Source organism: Haliotis rufescens, unplaced genomic scaffold (assembly GCF_023055435.1).
Source record: "Haliotis rufescens isolate VD_foot unplaced genomic scaffold, xgHalRufe1.0.p SCAF_17, whole genome shotgun sequence".
NCBI classification, from domain to species: domain Eukaryota; kingdom Metazoa; phylum Mollusca; class Gastropoda; order Lepetellida; family Haliotidae; genus Haliotis; species Haliotis rufescens.
The window spans coordinates 21,404,729-21,432,147 of NW_025963857.1; the positions used below are offsets into that span (position 1 = coordinate 21,404,729).

Here is a 27,419-nt window from a genome sequence, read left to right on the forward strand (position 1 = left end):
ACCATTCCTCCACTCGGAAAATATCCATAATTCCTCTTCACGGGAGTCTCTCGGTACAGGACGCCGGATCTCCATACTCAGGACCCACTTGAAAGTGTCCCCGTCGTCTGCTCGTCGTCACGGAGCCGGGGTACACACAATATGGCGACCATTCGTGTCCCGCCGGCCATACACCAGCAGTGATTGAATTTCTTCTCCTATATATTGCTACGTACCGATACCCTGTCGAACAAGAGGGCCAGATAATGTGGCCATTAGGGCATGGTTGACACTGTCTGTGTTGCCGCTAAGATCAATGGGCTTCTATTGTTACCGTCTTGTCTGGGTGAATGGTAACACAGGTAAACAAACTATAAAAAAATACGTCATAAACTGTAACAAAAGCTTTGTATGGAAATAAAAAAATGATCTAATAGCTGAAAATATATCTTCCCGACCTGGTTAGACGGGGATGCAGTTACGATTACAAGATTAGACCTATCGGATTTTGTCGGGTGCTCAAGATTTTCCCGGATTAGCGGAAAGAATCCCCCTGTCATCAAATACTTAGGCAGACTGCTCGTGCGAGTATAAATATCTCTGGCCCCGTAGAGACAACACACACAGAAAGCACGCTAATGGCTACACTCGTGAAACCTATGAAATCTTTCGGTATCTGCTTTCCTCACATGTATCATTAGTGAGGTGAAATGATATAGAGATTAACGTCACGGTCAAGATTATTGCACGTGTGTGTATTTTTTTTGGTGTGTGTGTGTGCGTGCGTGCGTGCGTGCGTGCGTGCGTGCGTGCGTGTGTGCGTGCGTGCGTGCGTGCGTGCGTGCGTGTGTGTGTGTCTGTGTCTGTGTGTGTCTGTGTCTCTGTGTGTGTCTGTGTCTGTGTCTGATTGTGCTCGTCCGGACTCGTGCCGATTTTATAGTGCTGGCCCATTGATTTATCGTGCCGCAGTTTAACATGAATACCCCCACTCAGACACAGTAAACTGACTCCGAGCCGACCAGTCCTTGTTTTATCTCCTTAATGCCGACCACCAGGCAGGGCAACAAAAAATACCATCTTTCTATCATCTTTTGGTATGAGGCGGCTGTTCCAAGTGAAATCGACTGTGTAACGTATTTCCAGATGAGTGAATGCAACGGGGTAACTTCTATTTCCGTTTCCTTCATGTGTTGCCCGGAAAGCGGAGATTGGAATAATTATGTATTTATGCATATGTATAGGGTAACAGTTCTTTGCATAGAATATATGAATATAGGTTAATCACTGTCCTTTGGTCTGCCATGTGAAAACATAAATACAGTAAACTACGCTTATAACGAACTCTCGGGGACTACTAATTTTAGTTCGTTATAACCGTAGTTTGTTATAAGCATATATACAGAATAACTACAGCAAATAGTCGGGACCAAATAAGTAAGTTCGTTATATCCGAAAGTTCGTTATAAGCATGTTCGTTATAACCGTAGTTTACTGTAACCAAGAAACAGAAATTCATCCTTGTCTTGGCACCACCCAATACATTAGTAGACCCCGTGGGGATTCCGGGTTGGAATTGGTCCCACCAACCTATGCGTGCCGTTATTTTCGTTTGTTTGTTGTTTAACGACACATTCAGCAATATTCCAGCTATATGATGGCGGTCTATTATAATCGAGTATGGACCAGACAACCCAGTGATTTGACATCATGAGCATCGATCCACGCAATTGGGATACGATGACATGCACCAACCAAGTCAGCTCGCCTGACCACCCGATCCCGTTAGTCGCCTCTTACGACAAGCATAGTCGCGTTTATAACTTTATGGATCGGGATGTCACTTTGATTGCATGTCATCGTACCCCGACGGCGTGGATTGTTGCTCACAATATCGATCACTGGTTTGTCTGGTCCAAACTCGATTATTTACAGGCCGTTGTCATGGAGCTGGAATACTGATAAATACGGCATTAAACAACAAAACAAACCAAACATTGGAGATTATTCATGTTATTCAGTGTCATTGTCGTCATGTCTATTATCCCCTGTATGTAGTTATGTATCTTTAGGCTATGCCACATATAGTTTCCCTGTTTATATGTATTTGTCATTGCACACTAGTCTCATTGTCAAACAGTATTTGTATTGCGAATCAATCATGTCGGACTATAGGTGAGGTGAAGTGAAATGGGGTTTAACGTCACGTCCAAGATTATTGCACTTATTGCGACGTGCATGTAGGTGTGTGTGTGTGTGTGTGTGTGTGTGTGTGTGTGTGTGTGTGTGTGTGTGTGTGTGTGTGTGTGTGTGTGTGTGTTAGTATGTGTGCGGTTGCTTGTACTAGTGCTAGCCCACTGAGATACCATGCCGTAGATTAACATGAATACCCCTCTCAGACACAGTATACTGACTCCGAGCCGACAAGTCCTTGTTTTAGCCCCTTAATGCCGAGCGCCAAACAGGGTTACAACAAGTACCATCTTTTAACGTCTTTTGGTATGACGCGGCAGCTCTGCGGGCGGACGCTCTACCACTAGACCACGGAGGCGGTCTGTCAGATTATGTACTTCATATAAATCCCCATAGAGAATACTCAGTCTTCTATTGGTCGTACAAAGGCAACATAGCAGACAGGTGTTCGCGAAAAGAGTAATCATGTTAAGCGTTGACAAATAGGGCCAAGGAGAGTTTCCCTGCCTCAACCCTGTATCCGTGTTACAGCCACTGGATGTGGAATCAATAAAGGGATGGGTTGGTAGTAATCGCACGTAAATGTATAACGTCAACGCCAGAGAATAACCAGTCTCGCTTATCCACATACACAAATTCCATTGGGCGTAAAAGGCAACATAGAAGATAAAAATTATATGAATGGATCACTGAAAATCAATGATGACTCCAGGTGTTCACGAAAAGGGTAAGCATGTCCTGCCTTACCGGCACGGTAGACATTATAGACAATAACAAGAAGGGAAAGGTAAATCAACCCTGTCTCAACCCTTTATCCATGTTACAGCCACGTTACGTGGAACCTTGAAGAGATGTGTATTTGTAGGTAAACGCTATGGCAACCCAAACATAGTTCTAGATCACTGCTTCGTTCCATTGTAATCTTCCTTCATCATATCTGCCCTGTTTGTTTCCTGTCGTATTACTATATATCCCTGTTACTGCATTCCGCGACAAGAGAACACACATCTGAAATACCGGCACTGCATTCAACAACATGCTGACTTCAACTGCTGACGCCACTGAAACCTAAGAGCGCCTTGCTCCTTCGCCCTTAGTGTGAAATTTTACCATTGTCTGGTATGCTGAACATGTTTTCTTCGCAAGCACCTGACATTAATTTTTGTGTGTGCTGCTTTAAATGTTTTCGTTTCACCAAATCACCTGGGTTTGTATGGAGCGGGACATGACATGCACAACGGGAACTACAAGGAAGAAACTTGGGTAGAAACCGAATAAAAAGTACAGGTATTTTTTCCACTGAATTAAACGTTCTAGTTTATTGCATTGAGAGCCAAGTACCTTTGGCAATAATATGAATAAATGCCACATGAAAATGGTTAAGACTCCTTGCTACACATGAAATATAAATACATTTTATCATAAAAAATTATACAGTCAATTGTAATTTAGATAGAAAGTAGAAGTTGTCACTGTCAGTGTTTCGGGTTAGAATAGGTCCCCATGTCGGGCAGTCCGTCTAAGCGACCAATCGGCGTTGGACGTTGCTCGTGCTTGACAACTCGATCCATTTTAATCGTCTCTGAAGGTGCATGAGGTAACTCTTCAACTGACCACACAGAACTGGATAATCAACTTTGATGGTTTAAATCTCGCAAGCCCGATTTTAACTCAGACGTTCTGTCATATTACACCAAATATTTATCGGTACTATATTCTGATAAATCTCCTGTCTAGCATGTAGATTCTCACGGTTTGGTTGTCATAAAGTCAGTGACTGTGACGGAATCCTAGCTTCTCATTGTTACCCCGGCCATTCCATGACTCCCCCTGACTCCCCGCCGTCCACTACAATGGCCGCCCATGGTCAAGCACTATCTTACACTGGAGCAGATTTAGTGTAGTCTGAACGCGTGATGGCAAGTGCACTGAGGAGGATCGGACACTGCAAAAGAGGGCAAATACTTTACCTGTTTTTCTGACCCTACCAGTGTCTTACAATGTGTCGAGTTGGTAAAATAAGGTCACAATTACTGATTGGCTAAACTATTTGTGACATGAGGCAAGTGTGTAAGAATTCCGCACAAGTCCATGTTCAAAGACTTACTCTTTTGACATAAAATTACGAAACGGACAAATAAGTAAGCTGCCATTCCCTTTTGGTGAATTCCAAAATGGACTACGAGAGGAATACATACTAGTTTCTGTTTGTGTATGTACATGTCCGTATTAGGCTTACCCGAACCGGGATGGAAGTATAGTAGCATAGTACTACTAGAAGGGTAGTATAGTGGACAAAGCGTCCGCTCGTCACGACGAAGGTCCGGGTTTGATTCCCAACATGTTAACAATCGAATCATCATAATAGTAACGACATTGATATAATCGTGTCGCGACAAAAACATGGACGGGTTACTTCTAAATGTGGAGTTCAATTATTCTCACTCACTCACTCACGGTACCTTATCAATCCAAGTTAAATAAAAGCGACAATTCCTTTCAATAATAAGAAACATATGTTAAAAGCCGAGCATCATTTTTGTATCGCCATATGTCTACCATGAAACATAATGAAAGCTTTACTGTGGCCTTGAATGTTGTAACCCTGATCAAACAACTTTTGAGCAAGAGTCTCATTGTGCTCTTTGGAGTCTTCGCAGAAAGAGCAAGCGAGATTGCCTTCCCCTATCCACCGTGAATAATGAACAGGGACCAGATGGACGTCCTTGCCTTTCCCTATCCGCCGTGAATAATAAACAGGAACAAGATGGACGTCCTCGCCTGCCCATATTCACCGTGAATAATAAACAAGAACAAGATGGACGCCCTTACCTTTCCCTATCCACCGTGAATGAAAAACAGGGACAAGTGTTAGATCAAACTCACTCACTCACTCTTATCAGCGTCCCCCGGGGATTCCGGTTTCAGAAAATGTCTAATGTATGCTGGTCGTAAAAGGCGACAAATGGATCGCGCGGTCGGGCTCGGTGACTTGGTTGATAGAATGTCATAGTACATCTATGGCGTGTATCGTTGCTCACAATATCGATCACTTGTTTGTCTGGTCCAGATTCGATTATAACAGACCGCCGTCATATAGCTGGAATATGTTTTTGCTGACTACGGCGTTAAACAACATACAAACAAACATTCTTATCTGCGTAAAGGTATATGTTCGAAGTGATATTCGCATGTGTCACATCTCAATCAAAGAACAACATTCAACAAATGCGAACAATAACATACATGTTAAACAATCTGAGCCAGTTGCTTCCTTTCAGGGCTGGCATTGTATATTACGGTGTCAATAGCTATTCACACACATAATCACGTCGCTTGAATAGGCTATTGTTGCTGTCTCTGTTCGACATCTGTTGTAGGGACAGTGGGTGTACGCTAAACTACATGCATGTATAGGCTACATACATACACGCCCATATTACGAGGTGGTTAGTGGGCCGACCTGACCTAGGGGAGCTAACTCAACAACAACGCATTCAGATTTCTCAGGTTTTGTCATTGAGATGAATTCACAAAATTAGTGCATTATAAATCTAACCAGATTGTGAGTGGGTTTATTTTAAAGTCATATTCAATGCATTTGGTTCATGTTTTAATACTTTGACATGAATCATTGTTCAGTGAAATATTTTTAAAGGTGAGGTGAAATTGGGTTTAACTTCGCGTCAAAGATTATTGCACTTATTGTTGTGTGTGTGGCTGCTTGTACTAGTGACTCATGACTGATGCCGATTTTATAGCGCTAGCCCAGTGAGATATCATGCCACAGTTTAACATGAATAACCAACTCAGACACAGTATACTGACTCCTAGCTGACCAGTCCTTGTTTTTGCCGCTTAATGTCGTGCGTCAGACAGGGTAACAACACGTACCATCTTTTAACGTCTTTTTATATGACGCGGCCGGGGACCGAACCCCGGACCTTGTGCTCTCCGGGCGGACGCTCTACCACTAGACCACGGAGGCGGTCTATTGCAAAGGAAACCATCGGGAGAGACCCAAAGGCTGGAAGACTTAAAGTAACAGGTAACTTATATTTATTCATACATTACACTTACATCCCCTTTCTGTACACGACACCACTTTTATAACTATCAGTTAGGATTTATGTGTATAAAATACAATAACGCTATAAACAGCACGTCAATTTTAGCCTTGTTTTGTGAATAGGAAGCTCTTCAATTTGGAGTCCGATTGTTATCTTTAATCTGGTCGGTAACGTTTCCGTTTAAGTATTTTTGGGGTTTTGTTTGTTTGTTTTATTTGTTGTTTAACGACGCACTCAGCAATATTCCAACAACATGATGGTGGTCTGTAAATAATCGAGTCTGGACCAGGATATCCAGTGATTGACATCATGAGCATCGATCCACGCAATTGGGATACGATGACATGCATCAACCAAGTCAGCGACGCTGACCATCCGATCCTGTAATCGCTTTTTACGACAAGCATAGTCGCTTTTCACGGCTTATGTGTTGCTTAAGACCTATTCTACCCCGGGTCTTCCATTTAAGTAGTCCGGATTTACAAAAGTCAGGATTAACGACTTATTGGAAGCAGAAATGTACCTTCGTGTAGGGTTTTCAAAACTAACGACGTCTCTACAACTATCTTAATTGTGAAGTCACGCGTGAAGGAACGAGACATCTCGAGAGATGAGATCCGACATGAAGGACAACTGTCTATGTTGTTTCTGATTCATAACAAGCAGACGAGATGCTTAAACTGTCGGCAGAATTCAATTTTCGTGTTCAGGTTTAGTTCGCTCCGTTCATTGAGCACTACAAACACATTCTGCCCAAGACAACGAGTGCACACGTCTACATTGAATGATATCCTCGGCGATCAGAACCAGCGACGTGAGCATTATGCCCGAGGCAGCAAACTGTGAGTGACAGATTGACAACCGATTACGTCTGATTATTATACTTGAATGACGGAAACACGCGATGACAGGTGTTTCAATTTTGGCGACTCTAGCATGACTTGTGATGAATAGCTCCTGTTTGTGCAGTGGGGTGTCGTGCTGAAGTATATAAGAGGTGCTTGGCTCGGACCAATTCACAGTCGTGCCAAACATTCGCTGCCTGCCATTTATACTGTATAACCCAGTTTGCTTGTCTGCTAACTCAAATTAGATAGATAGACAGAAAGACAGACAGACAGATAGATTTTATAGTGCTAGCCCACTTAGATACCCCGTCGCGGTTTAATAAGAATGCGCCACTCAGACACCATATATCTACTGCCTCCAATAAAGCCGGGGGCACGGGTGGCCCAGTCGTCTAAGGCGCCGCGTTTCGCTGTGCAGAGTTGCGTCCCTTGGGCACGCAAGAAACCTATGATTGTGGTTCGAATCCCGGTTCGCCCCGATTATGTTTCAAGGTTTGTCAGCACCATACCCGTGCTCGTGGGTTTCACCGAAGTGGTAAACGTCTGAGACCTGGATCACTTCGGGCTTTCCCCCCACATTAAGCTGACACCCGCGATATAACTGGAATATTGTTAAAAGCGGCGTCAAACCCAACTCACTCACTCACCAATAAAGCCGATCTTGCTTTATCCCTTACCCCTTCGAAGTACCATGTTTTAACGTCTTTTAGTATGACCCGGTCGGAGATTAGTATTATTATTACAAACCACAAACCTACCGCTCTTCTGACAGGTGGGCACGGGTGGCCCAGTCGTCTAAGGCGCCGCAGTTTTCGTGCCGGTAACCTATGATCTACACTCTTCAAAATAAGAAACGCACAGGTAGTATGTATTTCATTGATCCTGACTACACAAAAAATTCGGTATATAAATTGGATATATGTTATTGGAAAATGTTGGTGGTCTCGTATTCAACAAAAACGGTGCGTCAAAACGCAGCCATTGTCGATTTGCAATGTCTTAAACGGCATTGTTTTCACACTTGTTCAAAAATGTCATGGAGGAAAACAGTAAAGCAAAATGCACCTGCAAGTTATAAAAAGGCAAGCATGAGCCAATGATTTGTCATTCATTTGTCAACATTTTTTAAGTTCGAAAATGCCGAGACTCAGCGTTGCCGATCGGAACATCGCCAAAAGACGTATCCAAAGAGGGGAATTGCAGTCTTCTGTTGCAAGCCAGTTCAACGTCCACCACAGCACCATTTGCCGCCTTTGGAACTGATACACACTGTTCAATTCCACGACAGACCGTCCGAAAACGTTGCTTGGCTGAAAACAGTTGCCTCAACACTGCAAATTTAAGGGCCAAAACATACCTATGATATCCGTATGAAATAAATCACCATCGAGTAACCATTTCTTGTTATATCAAATATGGGTGTATACTGAGTCAAATTAAAAACTTCACATTTTTAAAAGTAATCCCATATATGATATACAACGTACAAATGTATCAGAGAAGGTATTTTTTAATCATGAATGTCCAAAGAAGGATTTTAATTAACGGTGGTAACCATAATTTGTTCAATGCACCTACGATTGTGAAGTTTTTAATTTGGTTCAGTATATATTTTATTTTGCCCGGCAGAGAGGCAGTGGGGTGGCCTAGTGGTTAAAGTGTTCGCTCGTCACGCCGAAGACCCAGGTTCGATTTCCGAAATGGGTTCAATGTGTGAATCCCATTTCTGGTGTTCCCCGCACTCATCCATTTTGTCTGGCAGTTCTATATCTCATCTGTAACAGCGATAAATAGGCCACCTGTAACAGATTGTTAAGACAAACCAGTCACAGTTATATGGAAGCGTTCGTATCATTCGCTGCATTTTCCCTTACAAAACCATTGCATTTAGTTGAGTAAATTCACAACATCAATATGTTCTCTAAATACATTTTGATTCAGATTAAAAAAAAGTTATTTTACGAGCGCTTCATATAATTGTAACCTCGCACTGGCAGTGGGTGTCTGTTCATGGATTTTGTAAACTGTTCTAGACATATGTCATATCAACTAAAGGCGGTAATCTTCAAAAAAGGCACACTAGCTTAGCGACATACTCATGTTTTTTAATCATATAGGCAGCTTAGAAGATTTTCGATTATTAAATAGATATACTGATAAATATTTGCAAAATCATTCCCGTTTAATTATTGGTGGTTTGTTTCATGGGAAACCTGTTCTTTAGGAAACAACTCGCTAATTCCTCGTTCACCGACTGTCGATTCCTTTCTGGAAATATGCACTGGCTTCATTGCCATTTACTCTGGAGGACAACATATGCAAATGAGTATAGAGCACAACCAACTGGAGATGTTTTTTCAACACTGAAGGAAATGAGAGGTATTAGAGATATGGCCTTTGGTATAGACGCTGATGACGATGGTGTGTCTGGTTTGTTTACATAATGTACTGGGCCATACACAAAGTGTCAAACATATATCAAATATATAGTGCCGAGGTGAGGTGAAATTGGGTTTAACGTCGGTTCCAAGATTATTGCACTTATATAGCGACGTGCATGCACGTGTATGTGTGTGTGTGGCTGCTTGTACTAGTCCGGACTGATGCCGATTTATAGTGCTAGCTCACTGAGATACCATGCCGCAGTTTAACATGAATAGCCCACTCAGACACAGTATACTGACTCCGAGCCGACCAGTCCTTCTTTTAGCCCCTTAATGCCGAGCGCCAGACAGGGTAACAACAAGTGCAATCTTTTAACGTCTTTTTGTATGACGCGGCCCGGGATCGAACCCTGGACCTTCCGCTCTCCGGGCGGACGCTCTACCATTAGACCACGGAGGCGGTCAGTGCCGAGGTGAGTCAGGCGTAACCCTTCTATATCACGTAACATGGGGACGTGAAGGTTTCCATGGAAACGCAAGGATCCGATTATGAGCAACAAACTTTTATCAAGAGTCACTAAGGTACGAATAGGTATGTCCTATGAGTGAGTGAGTGAGTGAGTGTGGTTTTACGCCGCTTTTAGCAATATTTCAGCAATATCACGGCGGGGGACACTTGAAATAGGCTTCACACATTGTACCCATGTCGGGAATCGAACCCGGGTCTTCGGCGTGACGAGCGAACGCTTTAACCACTAGGCTACCCGACCGCCCTATGTCCTATGAGGTAGGGTGTGTGCTTGATACTTCCACCAATCAGCGATGTTAGTGAGTGAGTGAGTGAAATTTAACGTCACATCTGCAATATTTCAGCCATATCGGGACGAAACAGTTATAATAATTATATTTTGATTTAATAAAAAGCTGTCAACGAGGGACAGTAAGATAACAAGAGTATCACAGTTTCGATTTTAAAACAAGTTGAGAACAGTTTAAAGAATGCATTTTCAATGTACAATACATTTGAAAATTAGTATGATCTTACGACGTCAATGCTGAAGCTCCCTCTGTAGTATTCATACCCAACTGCCATAACAACCCAATCATCAATTAACATAATTCTGAAAATAATACTTGGATGACTGGTCTGTTGTGTGGGGGCATGAGTTGCCCAGTCGTTTAAGGCACCGCAATTATCTGTGCAGAGTTGCTTCCCTTAGGCATGTCAGAAACCTATGATTGTGGGTTCGAATCCCGGTTCGCTTTGGTTATGTTTCTAGGTTTGTCAGCACCATACCCATGCTGGTAGGTTACACCAAAGTGGTAAACGTCTGAGACCTGCACCACTTCGGGTTTTCCACCCACACGAAGCAGACACGTGTCTTGAGTGAGCGAGCTCACAGCTATATTCCAGCAATAGTTCGATGGGGGACACCAGACATGGTCTTCACACACTGTACCCATGTTGGGTTGGGTTGGTTGGTTGGGTTGTGGTTTAACGCCGCACTCAGCAATATTCCAGCTATATGACGGCGGTCTGTAAATAATCGAGTCTGGACCAGACATTCCAGTGATTAATGTCATGAGCATCGATCCACGCAATTGGGATCGATGACATGCATCAACCAAGTCAGCGAGCCTGACCACCCGATCCCGTTAGTCGCCTCTTACGACAAGCATAGTCACCTTATACGGCAAGCATGGGTTGCTGAAGACCTATTCTACCCCGGAATCTTCACAGGTCGTACCCATGTGGGGAATCGAACCCGGGCTACCCCACTGGGCTACCCCACCGCCCTACATTTTCTGGAATGCAGTAACGCCATGTTGAAGCACTCAGCGAATGCATACGGGAAGCGGCGGTCTTATATCAACCGGAACTCACGCCCCATAAACTACACTGGGACTACTGTCCTGTGTATTAATAGCCAACTCTCCTCGTTATAGTGGTAACAGAAAGCCAGTTAGCAGATTAATCATTGCCGGATCTTGTCCTAGGTCCCTATAGTCCTGATGGTGTGGTGTTGTGGGTAACACGTGTCGTCACACACATCCAGGAAGTAATTCAGCTAAAGTATGGATTTATTAAAAGAGCACTGGAGAAAAACAACATCCTTGTCCTGGCCCGTTAACCATTTCTATCCAATCAGATGATCGCGTCGTTGCTATATCACGTGTCATAGGGTACATTCACCATCACGACTCCACAACCGCGTGTGGAGGAAGTGTATTAAACGTAAAGGCTATATACATGCAGGTGAATGGAAAGCAGAACGCTACAGGTGTGTCGAGATGGCGTGCGATCGCTACCCCATGTTTAAGCTGGTGCTACTCGGAGAACCAGGAGTTGGCAAATCTTCTCTGTTCTTTCGTGCTAAGGATAACACTTTCAACGAGGGCAACAGATCCACAATAGGAATTGACAGTTGCACACGAATCGTTCAGACGAAAAGGGAGAAAGTTAAGGTCAGTACGACACATACCTACGTGTTGCAGGAGTGTTGATGGAATGAACGGGTTTGGTGCCGCTTGTATCAATATTCCAGCAATATATAATAGTAGGCAATATATGTTGTATTCTGTGAATCGACGGTTTCACTAGGTCGCCCACTGTCCCAGATACCATCCCACCTTCAGTGTCAGTCATCAGATAACTCGTCTACGTGCTGACGTTTATGTCAGGTGGTAATTGATACGGAGGATGTTTGAAGTTCAGTGACAGAAATATCATTTACCTTGTGATAAGGACACTGTGTTGGGATGATCGGCGAATGAATCCCTGCCGTCACAAATAAGCGCACAGATCCGTCTCAGGCATACAGTATAGGTCAAGACTCGATTATTTAAAGACCGCCGTCATATAACTGAGTGCTGCGTTAAACAACAAACAAACAAACAAAATAGTATAGGTGAGGTGAAACGTCGCGTCGAAGATTATTGCACTTATATAGGTGTGTGTGTGCCTGCTTTTACTAGTCAGGACTTATAGTGCTAGCCCACTGGGATACCATGCCGAAGTTTAACATGAATACCCCACTCAGTATACTGACTCCGAGCCGACCAGTCCTTGTTTTAGCTCCTTAATGCCGAGCGCCAGACAGGGTAACAACAAGAACCATCTTTTAACGTATTTTGGTATGACGCGGCCGGGGAGCGAACCCCGGACCTTCTGCTCTCCGGGCGGACGCTCTATCACTAGACCACGGAGTCGGCCCATACAGTATAGATAAATCTGATAAATACATGCACCTTATTACACAAGCATACCAAAGTACTCATGGAAATGGAGAAAAAAATGTTTTGCTGGATTTAATAATCGACACAAAGCATTACGTAGAAGTAAATACGAAATAACAAAACAACTGAAAAAGTACTAGTCTGGATTTGCTAGTTTTATCTCAGTGCTCAATACAAAATGTACTTTACAGGAGGTAATTTGTAGGTTCTTTCAACATTCAAAAATAAAACTAAGTCCAAATTGACATGGCAGAAACAGGCTATAGGCATTATGCAATTTAGCCTGGAAAAAAGTGATCAAAACAACAATAAAAATAACAGATATGTTTATGTACATAATAATAATGACATGTAAGTTGTTGTTTGAGAAGGGAATATGTTACTTTTACGTTCTGATATTTTGACAATGATTCACTATCCCACAACGCCACTCACAAATCACTAACCACTGACAAATCACATGCACGTGGGTTTCAAGCACCTGTTTTCACCTGTCGTCAAGGTGTCATAGGTCATGGACATTCACCTTGATCTACTAACACCTGGTTATGCTCAGTTTCACAACAGCCTGTTTTGTTAATATTTTTACACGCTTTTACTTTGATACGCTGTATTTGTGCCAAGGCCCAATTAGTAATAATTGAGTTGTTTGAATATTTCTATATTTTGTATATTAACTGAATTTATTTAAAATCTGAGATCGAAAAAACAGGGTTTTTTTCATTTCCGTGAGTACTTTAAACGCTTGTATCGGGTGTCGGTTTTTTTTGGTTTGGGTTTTTTTTTGCTTTGGGCGTGTATGACCGCCATATGACATATTTCTTCAAAATGTAATGAAATGTGGCACATGTATATTTTTATAATGGCGTTCAGCATACGTGTTCCGTTCTTTGGGTGATATTTTAAATTTTAACGTTATTTTGACCTTTTCACGTTTGACCACACTGGACGCCGAAACATCTTGTGGTCATTGATCAGCCATTTCTGTTAAAAAAAACTATAATGCACGTGGCACTATTTTTTAAATATGTACAGAAAATCTGTAAGAGTGTGTCAGTACACGAACTACTGTGGAATGTTTCCATATAAAAATAACATTAAACATTTCGTTACATGACATGGCAAATATTTAACCAAGTAAATGGTCTTAAGTAGACACTTATCACACACTGTATTCTACTTCCTGCTCTACAATTGGCTTCACTGTTACTATGAAGGAACCTAAATGGTGAAGCCCCGGGCCCTCCTTCCTGTGTGTTGATAGCGACGGACTTTGTGCTGGATTATGTTCTAGTGTATTGTTTTATAACTGACCTGTAAACTGAGTCTGAAATGGTTAGGTCAACTTCTGCAGACTATTTACGTATGCATGTACACGGATGTGAGGACAACACGCTGGTATGTCGGTAAACGTTCTGTTCAAAGTCACACCGTCCTGACCCTGTACATTGTCAGGTGAGTGAGTGAGTGGGTTACCGCTGCTTTGAACAGCATTTTTTTATATATTACATCGTGTCGGCTTAATGTGGGAGGAAATCCCGAAGTGGTACAGGTTGTGGCCGTTTAACATCCTTCCACCAGTGGCGGAACACACGAGCACGAGTATGGTACTGACAAACCAAAAACCCAATCGGGATTCGAACTCCCAAGCATAGGTACGACACAGTGACGAAATGCGGCGCATTAGACAACCGTTGGAGAGTACTTTCTGTTGCTGGTGATGACTGATTTAAACATACACTGAAAGGCAAAAGAAACGTCATGTGGATGTATCATATAAATATCTTTATTTTCAAATGCTTATATATGTAAGTAAAGACATCGGAGAAAGTCAGTGTTTGACCCACATGAAATTAACAGTCTGGGGAATGTTTTTGCGAATTGGGAATTTGGGGAGGCACCAGAAGACATCACAGCTGGGGGGTTCAAAATCAGTTCCTGATGTGGCCACCACGGGCGTTGACTACAGCCACACATCTCCTGTACATGGAGTGGACTATCCTGTTGATGAAGGCCATTGGGATATGGGCCCATATCCTCAGAAACGTTACACGCAGTTCTGCTGCAGTTGTTGGCGTTGGATCTCATCCCGCAAGTGTTCAATGGGATTAAAATCTGGACTGAGGGCAGGCCAAGGCATGATTGGATGTTGTGCTGCTGGAGGAAGTCCCTGGTGACTCTGGCAGTGTGGGGACGGGCGTTGTCTTGCTGAAAGGTGTGGTTTTGATGACGGGCAAAAAAAGGCAAGATATGGGGTCTGAGGACTTGGCCAATGTAGCGGAGAGCTGTGATGCCATTACCCCTGCCTGGACCAATATTCTGAAAGACCACAGGTCCCACTCTCTGGTTCAGTCCGATTCTACCCCAAACCACGATGCTTGGGCCGCCCATGGGCCGCACGCTGGTGGTTGCCAATGGTTTGCCGAGCTGTTTCAGCGGCCATTCGGAATCGGTTCTGCAGATGTTGGCGTATCATGAACCGATCTTGTCGGTCGTCGGTGGTGTTGGTGGTGTTGTGGCGATGTTGCAAACGATATATAGTTCTGACGTTGACATTGAATGCATTTGCAACGACCTGTGCACTCTGGCCTGCTTGCAGTCTTCCGATCGCTTGTCTCTCATTTCCTGATAATCTTGGCATGGCTGATGAATCGAAATAACGAAAGCCAGCTTAACAGTTTTGGGTGTCTTTTATACCCATACCATCCACGATATGCACGTACATCATGTTTTTGACAAGACTTTTCCACAACTGAGTCCTATTGCACTTTTGTAGGCTGCGTTTGGGCAAAGCACTCCATTGTTAAATGGACTTTAAGGCAACAAAAAGAAGCAGTAGAACGTTAAACGAGTTTATTGACCACAGAACATGTAACTGCCAGTGTCTGTTAAGTTTTATCAGTATTTTCAGAAGTGACGTTTCTTTTGCCTTTCATAGTATTTCATTACAAAAGTTATAACAAAAGGATTAGGCAACAAAATGCCATTGAAATAGGTAAACAAATATTAACATGAACATGACGAGCCCACGTGACGTGTATACAGTGCGTATTTAAGAATTGACCTTCAGTTTGTGTGAGTTCATTGGAGTATGAACCTTCATGAACTGTATGAACGTCGGAGCTTGTGACCAGCCTCTTGTCCAAAGGAAAAGCCATATACCGTGTAAACTCCCAATTAAAATTTTATATTCATATAAACTGTAAAATAGCTTTCACGGGGCATCACACGTGATCACAGTTCAGTGAAACTAACGCCAACGCGTGATAATAATCATACTCTATTAACACTATTGTCTTGCAATTTATCCTGAACATTATCCAGGGCAGTATCCAGAGCATTAGTCCGTGTATTGTCACCATTCTATTACGATAAACACGACTCTGTTCGCTACCATATATCTATTGTATGACAGATTTAAGTTTGTGGGATATCTGTTCACACGGAGTGTGTAATGTGTGGCAACAGAAGATCATTGGTGTTATCATTTTCTGAATATGAATACTACATTATACTACATATCACAGGGGGCACGGGTGACCCAGTCGTTTAAGGCGCCGCGATTCGCTGTGCAGAGTTGCGTCCCTTGGACACACCAGAAACCTATGATTGTGGGTTCGAATCCCGGTTCGCCCCGATTATGTTTCTAGGTTTGTCAGCACCATACCCGTGCTCGTGGGTTTCACCGAAGTGGTAAACGTCTTAGACCTGCATCACTTCGGGATTTCCTCCCACATTAAGCTGGCACGCCGCAATATAACTGGAATACTGTTAAAAGCGGCGTTAAACCCAACTCACTCACTCACTCACCAATAAAGCCGATCTTGCATGCACAAACAGCCACTTATCATGGGATATAGCGATTTTAGATTTTGGAATTTTAAGATTGACAAAATCTTATATTTATTTATAAATGTTGACTCCAATTTTAAACAGATGCATTGCGTTACTTTCATATCCATAACGATGTAGATATGTGAGTGGGTATGGTTTTACGCCACTTTTAGCAATATTACAGCAATATCACGGCGGGGACACCAGAAATAGACTTCACACATTGTACCCATTTGTGGAATCGAGCCGAAGACCCGATGAGCGAGCGCTATAACAACTAGACTTCCACACCGCCCCTATATGTGAGTGAGTGAGTGAGTGTGGTTTTACGCTGCTTTTAGCAATATTCCAGCAGTATCACGGCGGGGACACCAGAAAAGTACGTGTAAGATGTTACATTCAGTCCCAATATGTAAGTCATCATCTGCAGTCACCTATATGTGGGGATAAGGTGCTGAGTGAGTGAGTGAATATGATCTTACACCGCTTTAAGCAATATTACAGCAGTATCACGGCGGGGGACACCAGAAATTGGCCTCACACATTGTACACCTGTGAGGAATCGAACCCAGATCCGGCATGCCGTGCAAACGCTTTAACCACTAGGCTATCCCACCGCCCCTCCGATGTGACAGGGCCAGGCAATCATAGCTGGTATATTGCTGACTGTGGCGTAAATCATCATCATCTTCGTCGGCGTTCTCCTCCTCAATCATCATCATCATCATCATCATCATCATTACGAAGAGGCTGTTGCTTATGTGGGTAATCCGTATCCAACAAGAGAGAGACACCATGCGCCAACACTGCAGGGTATATGATTAAATATGTAACAAGGGTATGCAACTCATTTTCTAGTTGTCGCTGTGGGACACCGCAGGAGTGGAGCGGTTCAGGACGTTGACCCGCAACTACTACCGAAACACACACGCCGTCGTACTCATGTACGACGTCAACAACCCACACACACTCTCCTACCTCGCCAAGTGGGCTGACGACAGCACAGAGTTCGCCCCCACAGGTGAGTGATCTACTCATGCCAACTTATTCTCCTCCCAACCCCTCCCCCCATAGGTGAGTATACTCATGCCTACTTTCCCCAAGAGGTGAGTGATGTACTTATGCCTACTTTCACCCACAGATGAGTGATGTACTTATGCCTACTTTTACCCACAGGTGAGTGATGTATTTATGCCTACTTTCCCCCACAGGTGAGTGATGTACTCATGCCTACTTTCATCCACAGGTGAGTGATGTACTCGTGCCTACTTTCATCTACAGGTGAGTGATGTATTTATGCCTACTTTCCCCCACAGATGAGTGATGTATTCGTGCCTACTTTCCCCCACAGGTGAGTGATGTACTCGTGCCTACTTTCATCTACAGGTGAGTGATGTATTTATGCCTACTTTCCCCAACAGATGAGTGATGTATTCGTGCCTACTTTCCCCCACAGGTGAGTGATTTACTCATGCCTACTTTCCCCTACAGGTGAGTGATGTAGTCATGCTTTCCTATTCCTACTCCCGTCAGCCACATTTATAAATACTACTTTGTCAATTGCTTATCCATTATTGCGACTACCAGAATAAAATTATATATAATAAGCTGTAAATACCTTGGTGGTTGTTGGTTGTTGTTTTACGCCGCACCCAGCAATATTCCAGCTATAAGACGGTGGTCTGTAAATAATCAAGTCTGGGCCAGACAATCCAGTGATTGAAATCAGGATCATCGATCCACGTAATTGGGATCAATGACATGCTTCTACCAAGTCAGCGAGCCTGAACACCCGATCCGGTTAGTCGCCACTTACGACAAGTATAGTCACCTTTTACGGCATGTGATACGCAGTGGAAGTCTTAAAAATAGCTCAACAAAACGTAAAGTTAATGTATGTTTCATAATTGAAATTCAAATCTACACCATATTTGAATTAACTCAAGATTTCAGAAACAATTTCTAAAATCACTACTTACCACGATTTGTCCTTATTTGACAATGTTTTAGTCCTTATTTGACTATGAAAAACCCTTATTTGGTTTATTAAAGTCTTCCTTTTGACTTTTTCATTTTATACAATTGTGCCCTGATTTGACACTGTAAGAGGCAGGCGCCGAAAACATGGCTGCTCTCTACCAAGCATGACTATAAAGTGACAAGCCTGGGGACAGAGTTCCCCGCCGCACACATTTGAACATGCCGCTCGTGCGCCACGTGCTGCTGTCCAGAATACCGTAGCTTAACAAGTGGTGCGTTCGCGCGAATGTTTTTTAACGATTTGGCATCCTTCTGTTCATTTCCCCCCACTATGATAGTCCAATATCTATCATCATTCTACAATGATCATCATAACACAAATATCAAGCAATAAACATCCAAATTGCATACGTTATAATGTTCAATTTTCTGAACAATAAACAATTGCACTTCAAAGTTCAATTAAAGTTCAGCCTGAAAAAAAACACTTTTTCATCGCACAAATATAATCTCAAGTCCTTGAAAAGCACAAATATTTTCCTATAAATGTCAATAATCAGAATATATCCTTTTCACTCATTTGTTCCCTGTTTCTCTTCTATATCCGTTTTCTTTTGATTTCTTCATCCTCTTCTGTTCCATCCTCTGTATTGTTCATCTGTCCTTTCCATTTCATTCTTTTCTGTTCGTCCCATCCTCTTCATCCTTTTCTGTCTTTTGTTCCCGTCTGTCGCCTTGTGTCCATTCCAGAGGACAAACTTTTGTCAGTTTTAATGTCCACAACTCTCACATGACCATCTGTGCCTGGATATGTCCTCGTGATGATCTGGATCTACCAACTCCTCCGAGGTGCCTCTGGTGATATGATGATAACCACGTCATCCTCCTGTAGACCCCGGCTGGGTGAAAACCATTTCTTTCTTGTCTGAAGTGAAGGCAACCATTCCTTCATCTAGCGCTTCCAGACATGACGTACGAGTTCTTGTACTCTTCTCCATCCCCTTCTTGGATTAAAAAGTGTAACATCTACAGAGTCTGGAGCAAAGATTCCACCCATTTGACCATGTAGAAAATGGTTTGGCGTCAAAGGTACTTCATCATTTGGGTGAGCACTTTGATGTGTCAAAGGGTGGGAATTTAGTCCCTCAGCACCAACAAACGTTGTTATCAATTCTTCATCTGTTATATCTCCAGATCCAAGAATGGCATGTATAACTCGCTTGGCCGCCCGAATCATTGATTCAAACACTCCACCAAAGTTTGGAGCATGAGGAAGATTAAACTTCCAGATCACCTCTCTATTCGCAAGAGATGACTTCACAGTATCTGTATCCAATTTAGCAACAAGTTGCTTCAGCTCATTTGTAGCTCCAACAAAAATTGTACCGTTGTCTGAAAGGATTTCCTTGGGTAGCCCTCGTCTACTCGCCATTCTGTAGAATGCATTAAGAAACGAATCACTGTCCAGAGCATATGACATCTCCAAATGTACTGCTTGTGTTGCTAGGCAAGTGAAGAGGCACAAATAACGTTTTTGTCCGTATTTTCCACATCCCCGAATTGTTAGAAATGGCCCAGCATAGTCAACACCCGCCTGCTCAAAAGCTCTAAGAGAGTACCTCAAACGAATCTTTGGCGCCATTATTTGAGCTGGTGGCTTTGCCTTTTCGTCGACGACAATGTGAACACTCTCGTTCTGAATTCACGAATCTCTTCACGACCGGCAATTATCCAAGAACGCGAGGACAAAACAGCAAGCAATTGATGTGTTCCAAGAACATGACTGCCATCTTCATGATGCTTCTTAACAAACAACTCCGTTACCCAATATTTTCTCGGCAGAATAATTGGGAATTTTGTTTGGAAAGGCAGATAATCTGCATGTTTGAGACTTCCACCAGACATAAGGAGACCATCATCATCCAGAACAGGATGAAGAGTAATGAGTTTGCTACCTTAGAGGAAATACTCATTTCAAGGGCATGTGAAACAGCCAACATCTATTGAACTCCTAACACAGCTGTCATTAACTCAAGTCGAGGGATGGTTATACACTTCAACTGAGCCTGGGAAACCGTACTCCATCTAAATGAATTCTCTCTGTGAGCCATCGTGATGCTTCATGCTTCAGATCATGCTCAACCACATCATCCTAGTCCATGCCTGACATCCACAGTTTCTGCATGGTTATTTTTGCCCTGATGTGAAATGGAACCAGAAAACAAAAGGGATCAAACAATTTTGCTATCTTTCTAAGAAACATCATGCAGTAACTGATTATGCAGAGCAGGACAGTTATCAATACCACACTTGGTGTTGCGTCTACAGGTTCTGCCATAGTGACTGAAACCAAAACAACGGAAGCAAAGGTTTAACTGCTTGACAGTTTCTCATCTCCTTGGAACTGTCATTGATTTAAATTTCCTACATGTCACAATGTCATGGTTGTCCATGGGACACAACTGACATCTGTGATCTCTTTCAGTCTGATTGTTACCAAAGAAAGTCCCTGATTTGTTTGGACCTTTATGGTTTATTGTCTTTCCTTTAACAGCTAACCCATGGATGGTTTCTTAAGCAATAATCTGGAATTCTGCTTCCATTAAAACCCATTCACGTAATGCTTCGACCGACTCCTGTCGTTGAGTTTCAAATATCCATCTTTGGTATTGACTGATCATTGATTCCTTCATTTTCTTCAGAATCTGTACATACAAAGACCCATTGCCTAACTCTTCTAACCTATCAGACTCCCTTAGGTTTACAACCACTACATCCAGCATATCAGCAAACTGTTCAAAGTCCTTTGCATCACCAGGTCGCACTGGCTTAAAGGACAGTATTTCTTCTAATTGGAGAGCAATATGACGTCTCACGCCTCCAAATTTACGTTTCAGTCTCTCAGGCGCTACACCATAGGCTGCTGTGCTGTGACCTAAGTTTTGAATGACCTTCATTGCACCACCACTAACATGGTGGCGCAACTGAAGCAGCTTATATTCTGGTGTGGCAGGCGCTTTGTCTATACAAGCAATAAATGCAGCCTTCCAGGCTTCATATGATTTGACATATCCAGTAAAGACAGGTATAGACACACGCTTCAATTGTTTCCACATGTCTGTACCAATATCATGACTGAGTGAAAGTGTAGGTGCCATACGATTGTAACATGTATCTGAATGCTGCCTCACCATCTGAACTGGTTCATGATGTGGTTCTACTTGATAACCTGATTGCCAAATGACTGATTTTGTATGACAAGAAGCATTTTTTACAGGAACAGCTTTCACTTCTAAGTTCTTTTCAGAATTAAACATTTGTGATAGACAATATTTGGAAGTAGCATCAGACCTATTTCTGAGATAGTCCTGTGCATCATCTTGAGCTTTAGTACCTATCTCTTCTAATAGTTCACCTTCCTGTGTGACCTTGACCATATTGTGTTTATTACCAACAGCTTCAAACAGTTCTGACAGGTTCACAATAACTTCTAAAGCCTTTTGCTGGCAACTGCTTAATTTGTCTATATCTTCCCGAACTTCCATTCGTGATGGAAAATCTTCTTGATCAACTAGTTGATTTAACTATCATTTTTTGCCGCTTCAGAGAGTTAATTGTAGATTCATAATCTATTTTGTTTGAAATACCATCAGACTCAGGCAGGGGTATGTCTGCAATTGTATCAAGTGTAAGCTCTGTTTTGTCCATTTTCCCCTTTATGGGAGAGATTACACTAGTATGGGACATGTTTGTAATCTAACATGTGATCACATTTTCTCATCAAAATTCAACATTATACCAAACGCTCCTGTTATTGACATTATGCCTGCATCCTCTTGCAAACCACTATTCAACAATGTCTCTCCTGTTGATTTTCTCATTTTTGTTATTTGTATAGTTGCCAATCTTGTAACTACTCGTGCATTCAAGTCTGATGGTCTCCAGACGATAGCATCAGCTGCCCAGTCCCTCTTGGGGTTAAAATTGTTCCCTGATGATCTGACGAGCATGGTTAAGGGTCAACAATGGAAGTCGTTATCCATTTTTCTTATGGTTCTCTTGATGCTAGATAAATAAATGCTAATGGTCCGGGATTTAAGGTTTTTATTAACAGTCTTGACCCAATGCCAGATGTTATGTCTTCAGGAGACGTTCTTAAATCCTAACCAGCAATTTCATTGGGAAGGTTATGTCTGCCTACGTAAAGATCGTCAGTTTGGTTTTAGAGTTGGTAGTGCTAAACTCACTCACTCAAATAGAAGGGAATTAAGTCAATATTCATTTGAAGGATAAAAGATCAGTCTCCATTTTTAATGTCTATAATAATGCTCTTGCTACCTATGATGACTATAGTTCTCTATTGAATATGTCAGACAATCTTAAAGTAGTGTGTGGTGATTTTAAAGGGTGTAGCAGTTTTACTACACTATGAACTAGCTAGGTACTTAGCAAACCTTTATTTGTGCAAGGTGTACATGGGCCTAGTTGCCCGAACACCTATAAAACTTTAAATAATCAATCAACCTGTAAATATCTTCGTATCGTATCCAGACTGCGTGGGTCGTTGCCTATATTGTCAGTGCTCTAGACTTGATTATTTAAAGGGTGCCATAATGTTGATGGAATATTGAGATGTTATTCTTGATATCAACCACCGGTTTGTCAGGTCAAGATTTGAGTATTTACAGGCCATCATGAAATAACTGTATTATTGTTTACAGCGGCAAAAAAAGAATAAGTAAATCCACACCAAAACACCCACATACAGCCTGTCACATCTGTCTTCAGCTCAGCGGTTCCTCGTGGGCAACAAGACAGATCTCTCAAGTTTCGTGGAAAACAGCAGTGTCCATAACTTCGGCATGGGCCACAACTGCGACAGCGCCTACCTCATCTCAGCCAAGACTGGTAGGACATTAGAGACACAGGGAGGGATTGTGGGACATTAGAGGCTCGGGGAGAGGTATGGTAGGACATAACAGGCCCAGGGAGAGGGATGGTAGGACATAACAGGCCCAGGGAGAGGGATGGTAGGACATTAGAGGCCCAGGGAGAGGGATGGTAGGACATGAGAGGCTCGGGGAGAGGGATGGTAGGACATTAGAGGCTCAGGGAGAGGGATGGTAGGACATTAGAGGCTCAGGGAGAGGGATGGTAGGACATTAGAGGCTCGGGGAGAGGGATAAAAGGACATTAGAGGCTCAGGGAGAGGGATAGTAGGACATTAGAGGCTCGGGGAGAGGGATGTAGGACATATGAGACCCCAGAGGGATTGTGGGACATTAGAGGCCCAGGGAGGGATTGTGGGACATTGGAGGCCCGGAGAGAGGGTATAGTAGGACATTAGAGGCCCAGGGAGAGGGATGGTAGGACATTAGAGGCCCAGGGAGAGAAATGGTAGGACATTAGAGGCTCAGGGAGAGGGATGGTAGGACATTAGAGGCTCAGGGAGAGGGATGGTAGGACATTAGAGGCTCGGGGAGAGGGATGGTAGGACATTAGAGGCCCAGGGAGAGAAATGGTAGGACATTAGAGGCCCAGGGAGAGGGATGGTAGGACATTAGAGGCTCTGGGAGAGGGGTTGGGACATTAGAGGCCCAGTGAGAGGAATGGTAGGACATAAGAGGCTCGGGGTGAGGGATTGTAGGACATTAGAGGCCCAGGGAGAGAAATGGTAGGACATTAGAGGCTCAGGGAGAGGTATGGTAGGACATTAGAGGCTCGGGGAGAGGGAAGTAGGACATATGAGACCCCGGGAGAGAATGTGGGACATTAGAGACTCGGGAAGAGGGATGGTAGGACATTAGAGGCTCAGGGAGAGGGGTTGTGGCATTAGAGATCCCGGGTGGGATGACGGGACATTAGAGCCTCAGGGAGAGGAATTGTAGGACATTAGAGGCTCAGGGAGAGGGATGGTAGGACATTAGAGGCTCAGGAAGAGGGATGGTAGGACATTAGAGGCCAAGGGAGAGGGATGGTAGGACTTATGAGCCTCGGGGGGAGGTGGGACATTAGATACCCTAGGAGGGATTGTGGGACATTAGAGGCCCAGGGAGGGATTGTGGGACATTAGAGGCCCAGGGAGAGGGATGGTAGGACATTAGAGGCTCTGGGAGAAGGACGGTAGGACATAAGGGGCTCGAGGGGAGGTAGGACATTAGATACCCCGGGAGGGATTGTGGGACATTAGAGGCTCGGGGAGAGGGATGGTAGGACATTAGAGGCTCAGGGAGAGGGATGGTAGGACATTAGAGGCTCAGGTAGAGGGATGGTAGGATATTAGAGGCTCAGGGAGAGGGATGGTAGGACATAAGGGGCTCGAGGGGAGGTAGGACATTAGATACCCCGGGAGGGATTGTGGGACATTAGAGGCTCGGGGAGAGGGATGGTAGGACATTAGAGGCTCGGGGAGGGGGATGGTAGGATATTAGAGGCTCAGGGAGAGGGATGGTAGGACATAACAGGCTCGGGGAGATGGATGGTAGGACATTAGTCCCTAGTGTTGACATTAGTCCCTTGTGTCAATATTATTCCCTTGTCAATATAAGTCTCTAGTGTTGATATTAGTCCCTAGTGTTGATATTAGTCCCCAGTGTCGATTTTAGTCTCTTGTGTTAATATTAGTTCCCAATGTGGATATTAGTGTCAGTATTAGTCTCTACTCTCTAGATTCAATATTTGTCCCTAGTGTCGATAGTAGTCCCAAGTGTAGACAGTAGTCCCCAATGTTATTAGTATCTACTCTCTAGAGTCAATATTTGTCCCTAGTGTCAATAGTCGTCCCAAGTGTTGACAGTAGTCCCCAATGTTATTAGTCTCTACACTCTAAAGTCAATATTTTCCCCTAATGTCGATATTAGTCCCTAGTGTTGATGTTAGTCCCCAGTGTCGATATTACTCCCCAGTGTCGATTAGTCCCTTGTGTCAATATTAGTCCCGTGTCGATATTTGCCCCAAGTGTCGATGATAGCCCCTAGTGTTGACATTAGTCCCAAATGTTGATATTAGTCCCTAGTGTCAGTATTAGTCTCTACTCTCTAGAGTCAATATTTGTCCCTCGTGTCGATAGTAGTCCCAAGTGTTGACAGTAGTCCCCAGTGTTATTAGTCTCTACTCTCTAGAGTCAATATTAGTCCTTAGTGTCCATATTAGTCTCTTAGGGTCGATATTTGTCCCTAGTGTCAATATTAGTCCAGAGTGTCGACATCAGTCTGCAATGTTGATATTAGTCTTTGATTTGATTTGGTATTGACATTAGTCTCTAGTGTCGATATTAGTACCTAGTGTCAATATTAGTCCCAAGTGTTGACATCAGTCTGCAATGTTGATATTAGTCTTTGATATGATTTGGTATTGGCATTAGTTTCTAGTGTCGATATTAGCATAGTGTCAATATTAGGCCTTTCATAAGGGTTCTGAGGAATAAATAAAACTAGTTACATTGTATGTGTTCACTGTCTGCCACATGTAACTTATATACACGATTTCACCCCTTGCATAAGATCAAAGCTCAAGATGTCAATTTGGGCTGGGACGAGTCCAAATTTACTACCCGGGTACCCACCCCCCTATTACCCTACCCTACCCGGGTACCCACTGTAGGTCTCAGGAGATGTCTCAAAATGTCCGAACATTTTTAGCATAGCCCTGGCAAAACGTATTTAGATACATGTATTAAACAATCTGGTCATTCATACACTGAAGTTGAATTAAGTTATATGTTTAATCAACCGTATGAAAAATCAGAAGGAATGGGTGCATAGTCAGAAAGTAATGCGAACACTGCCGTGTAACCATACTTTTTGTAGTCCTGTGGGTACCCTGGTCCTACTCAGTACCCACCCGACCCGGGTACCCGAGTTACCCGTCCCAGCCTTAATGTCAATCACAGGAATGTTTGGTCCAGACTCGATTATTTACAGACAGCCGTCATATACCTGGAATATTGCAGCGTTGAACAACAAACAAATAAAACAGAGACATTGTTACTGGCCTCCATGACATAGTTCCCTACACTATATTGATGACAAGTGAAATTGTCTCTGATGTTCAAAAGTACCAATATGAAAAAAATAAGGTGGTCGTTAACTAGACAGATAGATAGATCGATAGATAGATAGACAGATAGATAGATAGATAGATAGATAGATAGATCTTCGTTGTAGGCGACGGTGTGGAAGAGGCGATGAGGGCGATGGGGGACAAGCTGTTGAAGGCTCACCGAGAAAACAGTCTGACACAGTCATGGCTTGATGAGGTCAACCTTCAGAAACCTGCTAAAAATGGCGGCTGTTGTTCATAGCGATTGGCAAAAGAAGAATCGCACACAGACTTATTTATTACATGTGAATCCTTAACAATCCTTGAAAACATTCCATCCAACAAATGATGTTGTCATAGTGTGTAATGCCATGAAAACAAAGGGAGCTAACTTCATCAAGTGAGTCAAGAAGAGTTACCGGTCCTACGTTGTGGAGATGATGGCGGTACTGCTGAAACCAGGAACACAAATAAACGAAAGACATGTTTTCTCCCAGGACATGCATGTTGCATGCATACCTCTGGAACAGCTAGCGGATTTAGATGTTACAAAAAAGAATGCACAATGTGCACTTATGCCTCTCAAAAGAAGTTAAGGGTACTCCGATTATTTCATAATACTGTAGTAAATCTGTAACAGCACGGCAAGAATCGGTTGGTCCTTAACTTATTTTTGAGTAGTATATATCCCATGTCTAGACAAGAAAGAGCATGATACAGACATTTTGTTGGGATTTCCGAGTTATAACCAAGTTAACACGATACTAGTCCATGTCTGACTGATGTGACCATGTAAGGAATCGAACTCAAGATGTCTGTGCAAAAAGTAAATGTCAATCTTGACCAAATCCGTTTTA

At 43.1% G+C, this 27,419-nt stretch overlaps 1 protein-coding gene and 1 long non-coding RNA gene across 3 annotated transcripts; both read left to right on the forward strand.

Annotated features, from left to right (window-relative positions):
- The first annotated feature begins 6,832 nt into the window (after nucleotides 1–6,832).
- Nucleotides 6,833–8,258, forward strand: LOC124134026. Its single transcript, XR_006861050.2, has 3 exons — nucleotides 6,833–7,081; nucleotides 7,860–7,948; nucleotides 8,218–8,258. It is a non-coding gene; the product is annotated as an uncharacterized LOC124134026 (long non-coding RNA).
- Nucleotides 8,259–11,559: 3,301 nt separating this feature from the next.
- On the forward strand, nucleotides 11,560–27,419 carry LOC124133955 (ras-related protein Rab-35-like). Of its 2 annotated transcripts, none has more exons than XM_048397700.1 (4): nucleotides 11,560–11,937; nucleotides 17,401–17,563; nucleotides 23,311–23,430; nucleotides 26,675–27,419. In XM_048397700.1, the coding sequence occupies exons 1-4, from the start codon at nucleotides 11,764–11,766 to the stop codon at nucleotides 26,773–26,775; spliced, it is 558 nt and encodes a 185-aa protein (XP_048253657.1). In that variant the 5' UTR covers nucleotides 11,560–11,763; the 3' UTR covers nucleotides 26,776–27,419. The 2 variants fall into 2 exon arrangements, with proteins under 2 accessions (XP_048253657.1, XP_048253656.1); XM_048397699.1 differs by having other exon boundaries at nucleotides 11,571–11,937; nucleotides 26,688–27,419.